This window comes from Mastigoproctus giganteus, unplaced genomic scaffold (assembly GCF_048544385.1).
Source record: "Mastigoproctus giganteus isolate SK-2022 unplaced genomic scaffold, ASM4854438v1 scaffold_15, whole genome shotgun sequence".
NCBI lineage: Eukaryota > Metazoa > Arthropoda > Arachnida > Uropygi > Thelyphonidae > Mastigoproctus > Mastigoproctus giganteus.
The window spans coordinates 493,701-512,565 of NW_028328292.1; the positions used below are offsets into that span (position 1 = coordinate 493,701).

Below are 18,865 nucleotides of genomic sequence, written 5' to 3' on the forward strand. Positions count from 1 at the left end.
AATTTAATTTAATTTTATTAAAGTCCAGTCCTTGTCATATATATGAGTTGGTGTATTTATTGCAGCTAGTAGGCACTGTTATTTTCCCAAGTCTTATTTGAAGAACTGTTATTTAACGACTGAATAAAGTCAAGCAAAGGTGATTGCACTCCACAAGACAATAACTTAGAATGAAGCACTGTGGCATACAGAATCAAATGACCCTTTGAAGTGGGAAATTAAGGCCAAATTGGAGTAGGTTGAACTAAAGGCCATGAACTTTAATTGAAGTTCATCAATAAAAGTATGGATGTATGCACGCACTCAAATTCTTGAAGATTGCATTTCCAACATCTTAAAACACTGATAATCAAGATGGGTCAGTAATTACAGGGATCAGACTCATCTCTGCAATTCTTGTAAACAGGAACAAATGTGAACTTTTAAAAGCATTATAAACACCTGAGAAAATGCAGAAACCGAACACAAATTAGTAAGAGTTAGCACTAATGTATTTGAGCACTCTTTAAAGAGTGACCAGTATCCTATCAGATTCTGTAGTGATGTGGTCTTTGACATCATAAACAATGTAAAATATCACCAAACTGAAGTTCAAGTGAACTCAGGATAATCCTGAATGTCAACTATTAACTGAGAATAGTAGCCAGGAACACTGTCACATTTCAAGGAAGCTGAGAAAAATGGGGAGAAAAGATTTGCCTTTTTGGCAGAAGGAAAAAAAAAAAAAAAAAGCAACATTATGCTCTTCAAAGAAAGTAGGCATATGTTTCGATTTAGCCAAACTTTTGACAAAACCCCAGAAAGGGTTTGACATTAGAATCATTCAAAGCATTACTTGATGGAGCTGAGACATTGGACTTAAGAATCAGATACTTTTTTTAAAACCTCAATTGAGGTCCAAGAAAGCCACATACAACTGGGTACAATTCTTAATGTTTATGTAAGAGATTCTTGGAATTGATCATAGTTATGAGCCTTTCATGAAGCATATTGTACTATATTTCTCTTATCCTTCATAGATCAATAATTCAAAACTGGAGGTCAATATTTCATAAGGACGAGTCACTAAAATGCAAACTAAAAAGTCTAGAGATATTTCTGAATTTAAAACATAGCTATTAATTATATAACCAGAGACTTCCATGACACCATTTCTATTATGAGGAACATGCAGAAATCAATGTTACCATTTCACAAAGATAATTTTCCGATTTCTAGTTTGTTATTCCTACAACAAAAATATTGGCTAAATTTGTTGTAAGCATATAATTTTATATATTGTTTATCATCATGTTTATCAGATCAACCACATATCAAATCACTAAGCAGCAATGGCATCAGGAAAAGTTGTTTTAGAGACTGCTTGATAACAGTACTCTAATTCCAAAACAACGATACAATATTAAAATTGTTAAGTTGATTTAAATTATATTCATACTGGATATTAATCTCCTGTTGTAATCTCATAGCAGTGTTATTGTCTTGGTTGGTTTTCAAATGCTATCTGTTTAGCAAATAAATATTCACAAGTTGACAACCGTGTAGCAAGGTTAGATTGGTGAATGATTCTCTGAATTTGGATGATCCGTATTTACTGGATAGATTGAAAGTCCATTTCTGAATTTATACACTGTATCAGAAGTAAATTACGTAATTTTAAAAATTATCATGTAGTAGCTTATAACTTGTTTTTAATCAGCAAAGATATCATATAATTATTTGCTTATATATTTCATTTAACATAATAAAAATATACAAGTTTACATTTAACTTCTTCAAACACTAAAAACAAATGCAAAAAAGCTTAACTTACTTTTTATACTTACACTATAACTCTTCATGTTTGGATGTCTTTTTTTTACTATGTTTTTCTCCTTTCTGGTTGGATGCTTCACTTGCTTCCTATTTTACAAAAATCGACTTATATACAAGAATTTTAAATTAACTTGTATGATATGCTCAATGTTTAAAAACATTGAAACACAACAATAACAAACAGGTTGAGCCAGATATAGGGGTGCAATGTCTATCAGAAACTCACAGCATTTGTTTGTTTGTTTGGAAATTTATTAGGCTTATCAGCATCTATGGCCATAGTGCACCACACAGAGCATTTATCATCTGTTCTTTTCATGGCAGAAATTTCTGGCTATAAAACTGATTAAACAGTTGAATATTGTCCCATTTTATCCCAAGACTTAAATGTAGGTAGTCAAAAAGAGCAGACATGTTTTAAGTTGACTCTGGAAGCTTAATTGAAGGGGATTAAAATTAGGCGTCTGGTAGACTAAATTTGTTTAAATTTAGTTTCTGTAATTGTAAATTTTATTTCAGTAATTTCATTAAAATTAGTTCTTACAACATTTTGTAAATTTAATTCTTAACTTTCTAAAATATTTCTGCTAAGCTAAGTTAAATTCTTTCCGTTAACTTTGGTAGCTTAATTTTAACTTCACTGGTGGATAAAATTTTGATAATGGTTTCTGTAATACTTTCTTAATTTAAAATATGTAAACAATGTAAATTTCAATTTTGTAATCTTTAAGTTCAAATTTTACCTAAATAATGATTGTTACAGGATCCACTTTCAATACACTGTCCAAGGACACCACGACTCAGACATGCCTGCAAGCATGTCCGGTATGTCTCAAGTACATCACTTCTATAGCCTGGCATATATTCTAAGGTCAGTCTGGTAGACAAACCAAGCTCAACTGATGATTCTTTATTTTGCAATGTAAGGAGCATACAATCTCAAGTTAAAGCTTGGTGCATTAATAGAAGGATTTGAGTTACCAAAGAAATAGGTGCTTGCCCTAGAAACAAATGTAACTGGGAGATCATCAGAACTCAAGTATCTCGTGACCAAGTGATACAACCCCATTCAGGTTCCAGAACAGAATGCTCAAGTGCATATTGCTCTAGTTGATGAAGGAAATTTAGTTTTATTGGGAGACTATTATCAGGTAAACAGGTAAAACATTGTGTAATAAAGATAGGTGGATCAGAACTAGGGTGTGTTTGAAGGAGCAACAATTGATGTTGTTACCAACAGATTGTCAGAATTTACAGGGGAAAGAGAGCATTATTATTCATGTGAAATAATAATAATAACCATGCTGAAAAAATGCCATGTATTAGGTCAGAATGTGTATGTATCTGCAATTCTGCTGACAATACAAAGGATTATATGCTGAAAGCGTAGTGGATTAACTCAAGACTTGAAGGACCCTACAAGGCTAAGCACGGTACTAAGTACTATATAAGAACCCAAGCACGGTACTAAGTACTATAGGTTCTAATACCTCTCGTGTTTGGGGTTCACATAGAGAGAAAAAAAAAAAAAAAAAAAAGCAGGAAATTATTTTTTTTTTAAAGTGTGGCCCACATTTCTGGATAGAAGGAATCCATTTATAGAGACAGTATTCATTTGAACAAAGGTGATGCAAGGGTTTTTTTCCAGTATTGTTCAGGATACCTTAAAGGTTCAGAGGAAGCTGCTAGTTAGGGAGAGAAGGAGAGTATAGACACACATTTATCTGATAATATGGATCAAAGTAATGTTTGCAAATGTCTCAAGAATTCTTGTTTCTTACCGCAAACAGCCAAAGTTGGCAAGATGTTTTTAGGGTGGCAGCATTTCAAATGAGCAGGATGATACAGCTAAGGAAACAAGCCTAAATAACTTCAAAGGGTGTGTGTCAGGGTAGTGAACTATATAATTACCTATATAAAAATTAGCTAATTTTATCGAACTTTTACAAACAGTAAAATTGACTGCTTTGGCGGTCAATTTGACTGTTCATAAGAGCTAAAATTTAAAAGAAAAATGTATGCCAAGTTATTTGCAATTGTGCATGCTCTAAGTTAATGGAAAGTTAGGAAATGTCATGGTCTCATTTCTGTAGTTAAAAGGGCTGCAATACTGCAACAATTTAAAGTAGGCAAACGTTCAAATTGACTGTTGTGGCAGTTCTAGTGTTAAAGGTTTCTCCTGGTATCCTGCGTCCAACAACAACCCAATGAAAGAGGGCTATAACTGCATTACAAAAATGATTTAAGAAGTTAAGTTTTAATATTCCAAGAATATCCATAGAATCTCCTAGATTTAAGATACAGGCAAGTTAGACAAACTGCTATGAGTGGGGTGCCACGTAAGGAATATGGTTTTCCACTGATCAGAAAATATTGGCTTTGGTTGGTTACTGTCTACAGTAACCAACTCAATATTTGCTTCCCAGAATCAATAGTTACTTTGTTTTGAGAAGATGGTAAGTATTGGTCAATTCTTTTATGTTTTGAAATAAGTCACTATTGGATATATACATGACAAGCAATAAACAATATTGAGGTAAAAGAATTGTAAGCAGTATAGCAAATAATAGGACATATAGCAATAAAATTCTGCAGGTGGGGAAAAAAATATGGGGCTGTTCAATAAAGGATGTTCATAATTTTTTTTTTCACAACATACCTTTATTAATCATTCATATTTTTATGGTCCTTTTCAAAATAGTCCCCATCTGATGAAATGAATGCACTTACTCCAATATTTCTGGCATTCTTCAAAAACAGTGGAAGCCATTTTTTGACATGCATTTTAGAATCATCTCTGATGTCTTGACAACTTTAACAACTGAAAATGCTTTCCTTGCAGCTGCTTTTTTAACTTTGGAAATTTAAAAAAAATTGCAAGGTCAGGGCTGTACAGCAGATGAGGAACACATTTGATATTAATGCCAACTAAGTACTCAATAACAGTATGAGCAATGTGAGCTTTCACATTGTCATGATGCAGCATCCACCCACCTGCATGCAGCTATGGTTGTTTGCAATGATGTTATTTGTTTGTTTGTTATTTGGTTTTTAGGAGCATTAGCAACTAAGGCCATATTGCTCCGGGATATGCGGTGGTCATTCCTTGACCTTTCCGCATACTCCGTATTTGGTGGTGACGGGCTCGAACCCCGGTCTAATCAAGAAGCATGTGCTACGCACTGCTGCTCCTTCCCACCTGGCTACGGAGGCGCTGTTTGCAATGAATGTGATCCCCAAAGTGCACAGTACAATTCTGTAATAAGGTCCTATAATGGTCATATGACATGGCACAACATTCTGGTAAATCATTCCTTGAATATCAATAAAAAAAAAGTTGACCATAACCTTTTCTGCAGAAATCACAACTTTTGCTTTTTTTGATGTTGGCAATGATGTAGACCTCCAAACAGAGCTTTGTTGCTTACTCTTTGGGTTGAAATGATGAAGCCATGTCTCATCTGCCAATATCACCTTGTGCAGAACCTCAGCCATCGTCAGCAACTATCTATTGTATCTCCTAACAAACCTCCATGCAAACTTGCTGTTGCTCAGGTGCAAGAATTCTTGAAACCCAGCATGCACAAACATGTATCATATGCAAAAGTTCAGGGAGAATACTGTGCATGCTTCCTACTAATAGTCTCAACGTCTCTGCCAGTTGCCTTAATGTTATACAACAATCTTCTGTCAATATTACAGAAGTAGTGTTTATGGTTTTTGCAGTGACAGTGGTGGTTGGATCTCCAGGACCACTGATTTTTGGATTGAATCAAGTCCATCTTTAATCATTAAAAACCACATACAAGCTGTGCTGTATGGAAGCATAGATTCACCATAAGCCTCTAACATTTCATATGCTTCAGATGATATTTTCTGGAGACAAACAAAATTTGAGCAGCATATTCTTCCTTACGTGTCGCATCCATTGTTATGTAGGCAAAACTGAACAGGCAGAACCTGACTAACCGACAAGGTCACACTGTGTGACTAAAGTGAACTGTGCAGCTGCTATGCAATATTAGTCTTAAAAATTCCACAGTCCAGCCAGAAATAGTAAACAGTACAGCTGTTCATAAAAATTTATCATCATTCTTTAGTGAACAGCCCTCATGTATATATACAGTAGACTGCCTGTTGAGAAACACTACTCTAAGTCACTATCTGTAAATTTACCTCTGCTCAGCAGTTTTGTGATATTACATGTAAAGTAAGTGTGCAGTCACGGTGAAATAAAAAAAAACAAGTTAACCTTTTCCCCAAAATTTTTCAAAATGATAATTGACAAAGCAACTTAAAACTGGAAAAGAAATTATCATAAAAAGGAACTTAGTTCTGAGATAATTCCTTTGAAAACGTGAACTAGCTGGAACTAATCCACATGGCTGGAGTTTGTAGTTCACTAAAAAGGAACTAGTTCCTTCAAAGCTACTGCAAAGGAAATATTCTTTACAAACATAGTAAGAAAACACAACACCACACTTTTTTGTGTTTTTCTCAATTGCATGGTAAAAAAATAAAAATAATTGCCAGATTTCTATGTCTGATTTTAATGAAATCAGGAAAGGCTCAAATATAAAATTTGATGAAGATCCATCTGCTGGGAGTCCTGTTACATGCAGATGGATGGAAACGGCAAAGACAATAGGTGTGCATGCACACACAAACACAAATAAAAAATATTCAAGAAAGTGACAGTTTGACGTTGTAGAGCGGATATCATCTTTTAAGGGCACAAAAGGTGATATAGTTGTACACGTTGGCACTAATGATATTAAGAGTAGGAGACCAGCGGAATTACTTAACAAGTACAGGTCAACTGTTGAAAAAAAGCCGTGAAGTAGGGTTGAATTTGAAAGTGTCTGCAATTCTGCCCAGACACGATAGGAGGGAGTATATGATGAGAGCCTTGTCGATCAATTCGGCCCTGGAAAGATTGTGCAAGGCTCAAGGGGTAGAATTTTTTTCAGCCTGGACTGTACTTGTTAACAGGAGAGATTGCTTCTACAGGGATGGGATACACTTAAATAGAAAGGGTGCAAGAATATTTGCTGATGCTATCGAGGCATTGTTAGGTGGGTCGGAAAACTGCTAGCTTGGGGGGAGACAAAGACAAATAGATTAACAGTAGCCAGTGGCAGAGGTGAAAGAGATTCTTGCACTGCTTCTATTGGAATGAGCAGAAGCCTGAAAAACAATATGCAGGATATTTCAGAGACTGCTGGAAGTCATTGCGGTACAAGTAAACACATGGGTTGTGTTAGGGTAGCTAAGAATAGAAACAGGTGCATGTATACTTGCGTGTACACCAATGCTAGGAGTTTAGTAAATAAATTTGATGAATTTGAGGTTTCGCTCAAAATATCAAAGGCAGATATTGTTGGGATATCAGAGACGTGGTGTCACACAGATATAAGGAATGCAGAACTGGAATTTGGGGAGTACAACGTCTACAGAAAGGATAGACAGGATAGGAAGGGAGGAGGGATTATGCTATTAGTTAAAAAAAACACATAAAATCCAAGGAAGTGAAGCCAGTCGACATCGATGGACAGGGCAGTGTCGAGTCAGTTTGGTGTGACATAAGCATGGGTAAATCAAAATTGAGAGTAGGAGTGTGCTATAGGCCTAATGACTCTGATGAGTATAATAAGATACTGTACAGGGAAATAGAATGGGCCAGTAAATCAGAGAGTCTTATAATGGGGGATTTTAATTTCCCAGATATTGACTGGAATTTCTGGGTTGGTCATTCACACTAGCAAGGCTTTTGTGGATTTATTGGATGATTGTTTTCTACACCAGCATGTTCGGGAGGCAACTAGAGGGAGTAATACTCTTGATCTGATTATCAGTAGTGATTCTTCATGCATTAAGAATCTGCAGATAAAGGAACCACTAGGTAGCAGTGATCACAGTGTGCTGAAGTGGGATTTACTCAGGGAGGTAACTACCATCAGAGGTAAAGGGAAGGGTTTTTGCTTTCGTAAAGGCGACTATGATGGGCTGAGACAGTATTTAAATTCAATACAGTGGGACCAACTGATGATGTTACCAACAGCAAATTCAAAATGGGAAGCATTCAAGGAATTAATCTTGGAAGCTACCAGGCTTTACATACCAACTAAGAAATATTGTTCAAGGTTCAGGCCTAAATGGTTGTCAGATGAACTAATGAGACATATGGCAGAGAAGAAAAATTATTGGGATACATACAAATTAATGGGTGACATGGAAGCCTATGACAGATATAAGTTGGTCTGTAACCAAGTCACAAAGGAGATTAGGCAGGCAAAGGAAGATTATGAGAAATCCTTGGCAAAGGATGCAAAGAAAAACAGAAAAGAGTTCTTTACCTATTTAAACTTACGAAGGAAAGGGATGAATCAGATTGGTCCAGTGGATGTTGATGGTTCAACAGTTGAGGATCCTGCTCAGGTGGCAAACAATCTAAACAAGTATTTTGCATCTAAATTCACACATGAGGAGTTATTCAGGAAGGGGAATGTCGTAGGTGAAGTAAACATTGGCAGTGAGCTAAATGATTTTCTAATAACTGAGAGGAAAGTGGAGGAGAAATTGTTGAGGATGAACATAAAAAAGGCACCCGGGGTGGATGGGATCTATCCAGTTATATTAAAGGAGGCAGCAAAGGAAGTAAGCAAACCCCTAGCCATAATTATGAGAGCTTCTTTGGACTCAGGGGAGGTACCCATAGACTGGAGATGTGCAAATGTAACCCCAATTCACAAAGGAGGATCAAAGGCTGACACAAGTAATTATAGACCTGTTAGTTTAACTTCGGTTCCAGGAAAATTAATGGAGGCACTGGTTAAAGAAGCACTGCAGGATCATCTGGACAAGAATTCAGTTATAGCTCAGACACAGCATGGTTTTGTTAAGGGCAGGTCTTGTCTGACCAATTTGATTGGATACTATGATGCAGTCACAAAAGAACTGGATGCAGGGAATAACTTTGATATTATATATTTGGATCTTAGAAAGGCTTTTGATACTGTTGCGCATGGAAGACTGCTGCACAAATTGGAGCAGTGTGGCATTGGAGGCAAATTGCTGCTATGGATAACGGGATGGTTGAGTGGCAGAAGACAGAGAGTGGTAATCAATGGACAGTGCTCAACGTGGACTAATGTTATTAGTGGAGTTCTTCAGGGTTCAGTGTTGGGTCCGTTGTTGTTTTCTGTATTTATAAATGATATAGATGATGGTATATCAAGCTTAATGTCCAAGTTTGCAGACGATACAAAAGGTTGGCAGGGTTGTTAAGAACACTACTGATGCTATGCTGCTGCAACAGGATCTGTAAAGGTTGAGCAGATGGGCTGAGAAGTGGCAAATAAAGTTTAACATTGACAAATGTAAAGTACTACATATGGGAAACAGTAACCCCAGATCAACGTATCAACTCTGTGGTACTACGCTGACAGTGGTGGAGAATGAAAAGGACCTGGGGGTAATTGTGCAGGCAGATATGAAGTTCTCTGAGCAGTGCAGACGAGCTGCAAGAGTAGCTCATGGTGTCTTGTCAATGATATACAGGAATTTTTCTAGCAGGGATAGGGATGTGATTATTCCCTTGTATAAGGCATTGGTCAGGCCACACCTTGAGTACTGTATACAGGTCTGGAGGCCTCATTTCAAGAAGGATGTAGAGCTGCTGGAACGAGTACAGAGAAGGGCAACAAGATTAGTGAATGGAACAAAGGGTTGCTCTTACGAAGAAAGGCTTAAGTTTTGCAAATTACAGAGTCTGGAGACTAGGCATCGGCGAGGTGATCTGATAGAGGTGTATAAGGCTTTGAGTGGCTTGAGCATGCTCAATGCCGATGGGATCCTTGCTCTTGCTCAGAATAATCACCTGAGAGGGCATAAATTCAAATTGAGGAAAGACGGATGTCGGATAGATGTGCGGAAATTTGGCTTGAGCCAGCGGGCAGTTGGTTTGTGGAATAGACTTCCATCAATTGTTGTTGAAGTTGATAGCCTAAACAAATTTAAGGCTCAGCTGGACAGGTATTTCGAACGAACGGAGGGATGAAATGGGAGTAGTGGCTGTACTTTTTTTTTTTTTTTTTTTTTTTGGCTGATGCTGAATAAGCTTGCTTTCTTGCATCATATGCCTCTACTAATGCTAATGCATAATGCTAATGCTAAAACAAACTATGCTACGGTTATTGTGACACCACTTCCAATATCAGAAATATGAATGAAATATGGTATGATTACACTGGAATTCATAAATAATGTAAAACATAAATTATCAAGAATTTAGAAAAAAAAAAAATTTAAAAAGCACAAAATTCCTGTTGATTTACAGGATACCACTTCCTGCATTTAGTCAGTAGGATGTGGAAGTCTGAACAAAAACTCCTCTGAACAGTGCAATTTTTTTTTTTTTTTTTATAATTTGCATAATCGAATGCTTCCTGTGCTGCATTCCATTATGAATAACTATCATACAATGAAAGTTTCTACTCAGTAAATGCAGGAAATAGTAACCTATAAATCAATAAGCATATTTTTTTAATAAATTTTATTTTCTAAATTCATGTCGATTGTGCTATGAGCATGCTTTATGTTATTAAATTTATTCCAATATAACGTCATTTTTTTGAAAGAAAAAAAAATATCATTTATTCTTTTTGTTGTCAAGAACTCCACTGTAGAGTTTATGACATGTAATCCTGAATCAAAATATTTATCATTAATACCATACACAGACTGTTTACCTACAGAAGGGACCCCAAACTCTTTGAAAGGAGGGCCACACAGGAATATTCAGAGGCCAGATACAAAAAATTGTCTCACCTTTTATATTACCTATTTTAATAAGTAGTCAACTGGGCGGGCAGGCAAATATGATAAATTATTCACAACTTACAAGTGTTAATGAGATAATGAGAGCAGCATACTTGCTTTTTACTTCTTGTAATGATATGTTCGACATTTGCTACTAATCTTGAGCGATTTTTATTTTGTCATTCATCCATGAAAATATCAGGGGGCACATAAAAATTGGTTAGTTTGGGGGGGTCCCTAACCTACAGCATGATAAATCCCAAAATTAAAATAAAACTATCTAGCCCTGCAAGTGCTTAAATGGACCCCCTGGCATGCTTCCCTCCAGTGTAATAAACTTCAAATAAAAATTATTTAATTACTACAATCTATATTTTTGACAGTTACTGCACTAAAGCATATTATGCTTTTGGTTTCTTTTTAAATATGTAACTAAATACTTACACACACAATCTAACAACAAATATGAAAAATTAAGTTATTTATAATTCACCTGTGAACTATATTTTCCAAAGTATGATTTATTTTCTATGACTACTTCCTTCAATCTTTCTTGCTCAATCAAATAATCTTTTGCTTCCCAAGCCTGACTTCCATCTTTAAACATGAATATAGCTCTATTTTCATCAATTATAAATCTGAAAAGAAAAAAAAAGAATGCATTCCTTCAGTTACAAGGCTCAAAAAGCCTTTGGGGTTCTAATGATCAAATTCTAAAAGAAATCAAAAATGCTTGAGTAATTGTGCAATCCAATAATATCATTCTGTGAAACAGTACTGACATGCTGTTAGAACAACACAATGCTAACACTGAAATATTTCTTACAACAAAGTAATAAACATGGAAGTTAAAACCAAACCTCTGCACAAGCACACGGGCTTTTTTTTTTCTTAAAGAAAAAAAAAGGCAAGTTACCAGAATGCTGTGAACTTCCCAGTTTTTTTTTTTTTATGCCACCAAATGGAAAAATTTAGGGCTATTTTCATGTTTCAAAAGTATATGCAGTATTATGAATTGGGTAAATTTTATAGAAACTTTAGTATAATTTTTTTATTTTTAGTTTACAATTTCAGGCAGTTAAAAAAAAAAGCTCTGTACACACACAAACATAAGTATAAAATAAAACATACAGAATCAAAACTAATAAAATGCTTTTATTCTATTTTATTTTATTTGTTTATACAGGGTGTCTCAAAAATATTGGTACAAACATCTAAAGGAATGTGAATCGCATAGGAACCCATAACCGGAAACGTCACAGTAAGTCAGTAGATGGCGCTGTTCATCAGTTTACCAGAGGGAAAATTTCTGGTTTACTCATTCAAGCAGTAGTCGCCGCACAAAGAGCATGCATCGATATACGAACTGTGAGCTGGCAGATATGCACCTCGTGTATGGATTAGCAGAGGGCAATGGACGAGCCACTCAACGATTTTATGGAGAACGCTTCCCAGACAGATATGTACCGGGCCACCATTTGTTTGCGCGTCTGCATCAAAATTTGTGCGATTATGGGTCATTTAGAGGTAACAGGAGTAGTGCAGGCAGACCACGTTCAACGTGAACTCCCGCCATGGAAGAAAGTGTGTTGAATGCCGTCCAGAATAATCCTACTACCAGCACACGTGCCATTGCCTCTGCCTTAGGAGTGTCTCGTTGCAGTGTACAGCATGTCTGGCACGACGATTCCTTGCACCCCTTTCATCTCCAAAGGGTTCAGTTACTGCTCCCCCAAGATCATCCTGCACGTGTGGCTTTTACGCAGTGGTTTCTCCAAGAAAGTGTTCAAGACTTCAATTTTCCAGCCTTTGTTTTGTTCACGGATGAGGCTTATTTCACTCGGGAAGGCTTATTCAATCAGCACAATGCTCATGTGTGGGCTCACGACAACCCACACGGTGTGCGTCCCCATGTGGCACAACATTGCTTCGCAATAAATGTGTGGGCAGGTATGATCGGTGACTGCTTAGTCGGCCCATACCTGTTACCATCCCGCATGAACTCCGCTAAATATCGGATCTTTCTTGGGTTACTTGACAATGTTCCAGCAAATGTGAGACGCAACATTTGGTTTCAACATGACGGGGTGCTTGCCCATTATGGAAGGTGTGTTCGTGACCATTTGAACAGGCGTTTTGGGTGTCAATAGATTGTCCGTGGCAGACCCGTTGCCTGGCCCCCACGCTCACCTGATTTATCGAGCCTTGATTTCTTTCTGTGGGGGGCCCTTAAATCTATCGTGTATGAATCGCCTGTGGAGACAGAAATGGATCTCCTGGCAAGACTCGTCTGCGCTGCTGTCAAAGAAACTCCAGGTATGTTCGACTGTGTCCACCAATCCAGGCTGCGTCGGTGTCACGCATGCATCGCATCTCATGGTGGAACCTTCGAGCATCTGTTGTAACATCATGAAATGCATCCATCTCGTACTCCATTGTTAATATTATGTCAAATAAATGTTTGCCACTAATTACTGTCTTGTGTCATTTCTGCTTCTTGTGCCTCTGCTACTACTTTCCCGTGAAGTTTCCGGTTATGGGTTCCTATGCAATTCACATTCCTTTAGATGTTACCTACCTTCCCTAAACGTTTGCACCAATATTTTTGAGACACCCTGTATATATATATATATATATATATATATTATTTGCTTACATATATGTTATATAAACCTTTTTGTTTCAATTCAACTCCTGCATTTAGCCACTTGCAAGAAATCTTTTAGTGTCATGTTTCCTGATACTCAAGACCTTTTCACTAGCAGTGTTTTATTTATGCAGCAACTTCGGTGGTTTATGTATGTCATAAGACAAACAAGATGTATCCCATTGCATGAAACCTTAGTTAGGCTAAATTTTGAGTTTACGAGTTTAAAACTCTCATTTCAGGAAGGATACGAAGTAAAAAGGCTAGTGTGGAGACAGAATATGGCTTTGCCTCTACTAGGACTTTCAACTGTTTATGAAGTACACTATGTCAAATATCAAGTGTTATCCAGAATCATTAATGATCATTAATTTGTCACAATGTAAGACTTAGATTTTATTTTGATTTTTATATAGCTTTAATAACTCTGTAATAATATTATTAGGTTAGATTTTACTTGAGTACTTATCAAATAATGTCGTTGATATATCCTTATGAATTAAATCATTGTATTCAAATTGCTAGAAATTATAGAAATCTCATAATACCGTGAGTACCGTTTTTTTTAAGTACTTGCTATATTTCCATATTTTAATCATTGTATTCATTATGTGAAATTTACATTGCATCTCTCTCTCTCTCTCTCTCTCTCTCTCTCTCTCTCTCTCTCTCTCTCTCTCTCTCTCTCACTGCATTCATTTGAACAGTGTTTGAAAGGTTTATTCAAGCTGGAGATTGTTTTTATATTGCAAAACACATGCTTCGAGAAATAATTTAAGTTCAGTCAAGTTTAAATTCGAGATAAGTTTTGAAGTGCACAATATAATGAGTTAAAAGCCAATTTATTTGTTTGAACAAATTATTACTATTCAAGTCTGCTAAAAAGAATCAGCTGGAAAATGATTTCATGGAAACAGCTATTATTGTCACGTGAAATGTCTTTGGAGATTAGGATAAAAATCACTAGATGAAAAATGTGCAAATAAAATTAAATCTCACCTCAAAATAAAAAGCTTTTTTTAAGAATCTCTTATTTATTATATTTTTAAAATCTTTTTATGTAGTCTTGTTAAAGGAAATAATTAATGCGGTGGTGACTGAACCATAGCATTTAACAAGACAATACATAAATTCAGCTGATGTTTATCTGGTATGCAGAATAGCTGAAATATGTCTAATCAAATAATTTTAAAAGGACTAGACAGATTACTTGAAATGGGAAAATGTTTTTTTTTTAAGCCTGCTTCCTTGTATCATCTCACTACTACTAATGCTAGTATTAGTTTATTAGCATATTCTAATATAACCTGTGCATGTTGTACAGGTTATCTTGATAAAAATATTTGAAATGAAAGCACTTCAGCTGTGTAAAGTTTAGAATCTGTTTATTACTAACCATCTAAAAATCCTAGGTTTTGTGGATGTTTCCTGCTCTGCTTTTTCAGTAATGGTGTAACAGCAAACCAAACTGATGACCAGTTTGATCTTTCAGTGTTTATGTGACAGTGTAACAGCAAGATTGCAATAAGTGAAGAAGTGGAGGAGAAAACATCCATGAAACATGATTTTTAGACTCCCTTGTAATAATGTCAAGTATTTGGAAATTAGTATTAATTTAATATTTGGAAATTAAATTATTATTAACATTAGCCATATGCAAGGAAGCCTGAGACTTTTGCTGCACCAGCCAAAAAAAAAAAAATTTGAGTTACCCTGAGAGAGAGAGAGAGAGAGAGAGAGAGAGAGAGAGAGAGAGAGAGAGAAAACAAACGAGAGTAAGAAGTAGAATGGAATCACCAAGGAAAGAGAAGAATGATGATATCCAGCTCAGGACCCTGGGTGTGCCAAGCCCATATTCACCAGATGTGAGCCCCTGGGATTAATATTTAACATCTATGTATTTTGAGTTTGAATGTGGCCTTATTTAAAATGTAGTTAAATATTAGGGTTTACCTTTGGTAAACACACTGGTGACCACCTCTAATTACCAAAGTTTAGAGAACCTTAAAAAGACAGTATATTTAATGGAAATAATGTTTTGTATTCCTATACACCATATCTGAATATAACAATTTTACTCATTCTGAAACATGTATTTTATTTTCTATCTTACACAAAAAGTGTTGAAGACACCTATGTTTTCCAGCCTGTGCAAACTTTTTGAGGGCCCAAAGTCACAAATATAGAACAGTTTTATATAATTTAATATTTCACTATATAAATAGTTCAATGGCCTCTGTAGCCGAGTGCTGTAGCCCACACTTTTTGAGTAGACCGGAGTTCAAGCCCCTGACTACTAAATACAGTCGATCTGCCAACCCACACTGGACCAGTGTGGCAGATTATGGTCCATTTCCCTCAACATGAATCGTTGAGGAAGTTTCCATCCTGCAGTGGATTGATAATTGCTGCACTTTACATAAATACAGTACAGTCAGTCCTCGTATAACACATGTTTACACTACATGAATTCGATCATACACGATTTATAAATAGGGGAACGATATCGTATATAACACGAACTGAATTCGCTTATGCACAATTCGCCTTTGTGATTACAAGAAATGGCAGTCGAACACGGAATCACCCCAACTGAAAGCAACATGATAGGAATGAAGAGAAGATTCTGAAAATGCATTTGTTTTTTATATCAGTGAAGGGGAAACACATTTCACCATAATAATGTAAAATTCCAGCTATTGGTATTATCACAAATGCAATTAGATCGAGTTTACTACCAGTTTATAAACGATTCCATTAGCAGGAACGCAACTGGAAATTGTTTTTGTTTTATGGTAGTAACCCCCAGAAATGTGCTTTAGTAAAATGTGAGCTAGTGAGGTGTTAAGAGTTGTCTCTGCCTTTATGGTGTTGTTTATTCAGTTGCTACATGCTCACAGCTTTGTTCATGTGTATCAAGCATGCCTCCTCATTTTGTAATTGTGCTTTATTCCCTAAAAATGAGTAAAATACTTAAAAAGGTGTGAAAAGGAAGTGTCCTGGTGAAGACACTACAGATTCAGAGAGAAAAAGAAAAGCAATATCGATAAACAGAGACGAACTGGGTCAAAAATTCTTACCCATGAAAATTTGTAGTAGCCTCATACTAGCGTTTGTGACCAAAATCACACCGGCCTCCGACCCACCGCGGTTTCCCTGGCAAGGCTTATGGCCAGTCCACCTCTGTCGATAGAGAAATAAAATATGAAATTGTGAAACACTGAGCGAAATGAAAGACCATGTGATATTGCATGTGCTACAGGCCTTAGCAATCAACTATGGAATTGTCTGATCTGTGTTGACTTTTGACTGCTTATATTAAGAGAAAAAAAAGAACTGTTCTCCATTTTTGGATTTTGTCTCTTGGTACACATTACTTTGCATTCATAATAATAATAAAAAAAAATTCTATTGAAGTTATGACAACATTAATCATTGAATTCATCCATTAGTTTTGAATTTAAATTATGTTAAGAATGCAAGGTGTAGAAAGGGAAAAAAAAAAATAGCAAAACTTTTTTTTTAAATAGTTGACTGGATGCTTTTTTTTTTTTTAACCATTTTTTTTTTTTTTTTAACCAACACACCCAATCAACTATTTTCAACACAATGACTATCAAAAAAATTTATTAAAAATATAACAAATTAAAACAATGCTAAAACAATAAAGAGCAAACATTCTCCTCTATTCCACACGCTTATTCTTTGCAAAACAATACAAATGGTATACAAAGCAAAACCATTGCACACTTCTGGAACACTTTTCTGAGCCAATAAAGATGGCTGATGGAATGGTTAACTCTGCACACCAAATAAGCTATTGGTGCAACTTAAATTTAAAAATTATGACAGCAGCTAATTTGGTGCTTTTAGAAATTTTTAATGGTATGCCAATCAGATGATTAATAATGCAGTTAAACCTTTCAAATTTGGCAAATCCTTCTGGCATCACCCATTTTCCAGATTTTTGGGAAAGTGGGCAAATCCAGCAAATCACATAAAAATTTAGTTCTCAGACTGACCATTCAAAGCAACAGCTAGCGATGATTATGCAGATTGCAGATTTCACCTCAGAGCCATTAAGTTTCTTTAGTACTCAAGGAAATTTGTTGTTAGGACATTATGACTGAAAAAAATTAATGACGCATCGATAATAAGGGACATTACTCAGCTTCTGAGTGTCATGATTCATTATACTGAGAAAAACACATTCAGATTCACAAAACACATTTACTATTTGATGAATGTTTTTAGAACTTTAGATTTTCATTTGAAGCATCAACATAGGAAACTTCATTCATATGAAACTGCCTATATTCCACCTAAAAGAAAACGAAGTAGCCTAGAGGTGTGTCTAGGCTACTTCTGGCCTTTCAAAGCACATATACAGATCATTATCTATCGTAGAAAGGGTAATATTTGTCAAACATACTTGACACAGACTTTACACTTCTGAAATCAGTATTAGCAAATGATGCAAGGAAGCATTTTACTTTATACATCAGCCAAAAAATAAAAAAAATAAAAAAATAGAAAGAAAAACTACCTACCTCTTCTGTATATACTCTCTAACAATTTGTCAATCCTTTGTTTAAATTTATTCAAACAACCCACTTTCACAACATCAGATTGTTCCAGCAATTCATTACACTTTGACTGAAAGTAAATTTTCACATCTATTCTGCAACCATCCTTTTTCAACTTAAAAGTACGTCCCCTTATGTGTGTTGTCTAAGAAAGAGTAAGGATGCCATCAGCATTTAGTTCATTCAATCCATTTAAAGCTTTAAACACTTCAATCACGTCTCCTCACAAGTGCCTAATTTCCAAGCACTGACATTTTGCAGAGCTGAAGATTTTTGTTAAGAGTACCCTTTTGGGTCTGATATTTGTGTTCTTTGTTCTTCTCTGCACCTGTTCCAACAGATCTGCATCCTTCCTAAAATGAGACTTCCAGATTTGTATACAGTACTCAAGATTCTGCATAAGCATTGTCTTATACAACAGGATAAACTCTCCTAGCAGTCTCTCTGCACTGCTCAGAGAACATTCATTTAACCAATTTATCAACTGGATCATTTATCCTTATCATTAAACCTCACTTTCCACTTCTCAGCCCACCTACCTCCTTTTTCTAAACCTTGTTGTATGCCTTCATTCCTGTCATTAACCACCCTGCCAATCTTTCTATCATCAGCAAAGCTTAGACATCAGAAAACTTAGCTTGATAAGCCTTTATCAATATCATTAATAATACTCAAAACAGTAAAGGGGCCCAACAATGAACATGCAACACTATGTACCCTATTAGGGAAAATAAAATTAATTTTACTGTACTCCACAGTATGTAGAGCATATTTACTGTGCTTTTCCCAAGTACCAAATGATACATTTTCTTGAAAGAAAAAAACTACATTTACAGTGTAAGCTACAGTCTTTTGCTGCTTTTTTTTTTTATGACTATAATATGACCACCCAAAATTTGGAAAATTGCAAGATCCAGACATCAGGTCCCAAGGTCACCAGATTTCAGAAGTTTAACTGTACCTAAACTCAATTAAACATTTATTTTTTTACAATAAC

General features: G+C 35.7%; 1 protein-coding gene across 2 annotated transcripts in view; it reads right to left on the bottom strand.

The window, feature by feature from the left end:
- boca (LDLR chaperone boca) overlaps positions 1–18,865 on the bottom strand; it is an 84,967-nt gene that overhangs the window by 18,785 nt on the left and 47,317 nt on the right. The window contains exons 4-5 of one of the 2 annotated variants that reach the window (XM_090389368.1): positions 11,129–11,273; positions 1,827–1,902 (exon numbers count right to left, since the gene is read on the bottom strand). In XM_090389368.1, coding sequence (XP_090245494.1) covers positions 1,828–1,902; positions 11,129–11,273 — 220 coding nt within the window. In that variant the 3' untranslated portion in view covers position 1,827. Of the gene's footprint in view, positions 1–1,813; positions 1,903–11,128; positions 11,274–18,865 lie in introns of both variants that reach the window. The other variant, XM_090389367.1, reaches the window with a different exon arrangement.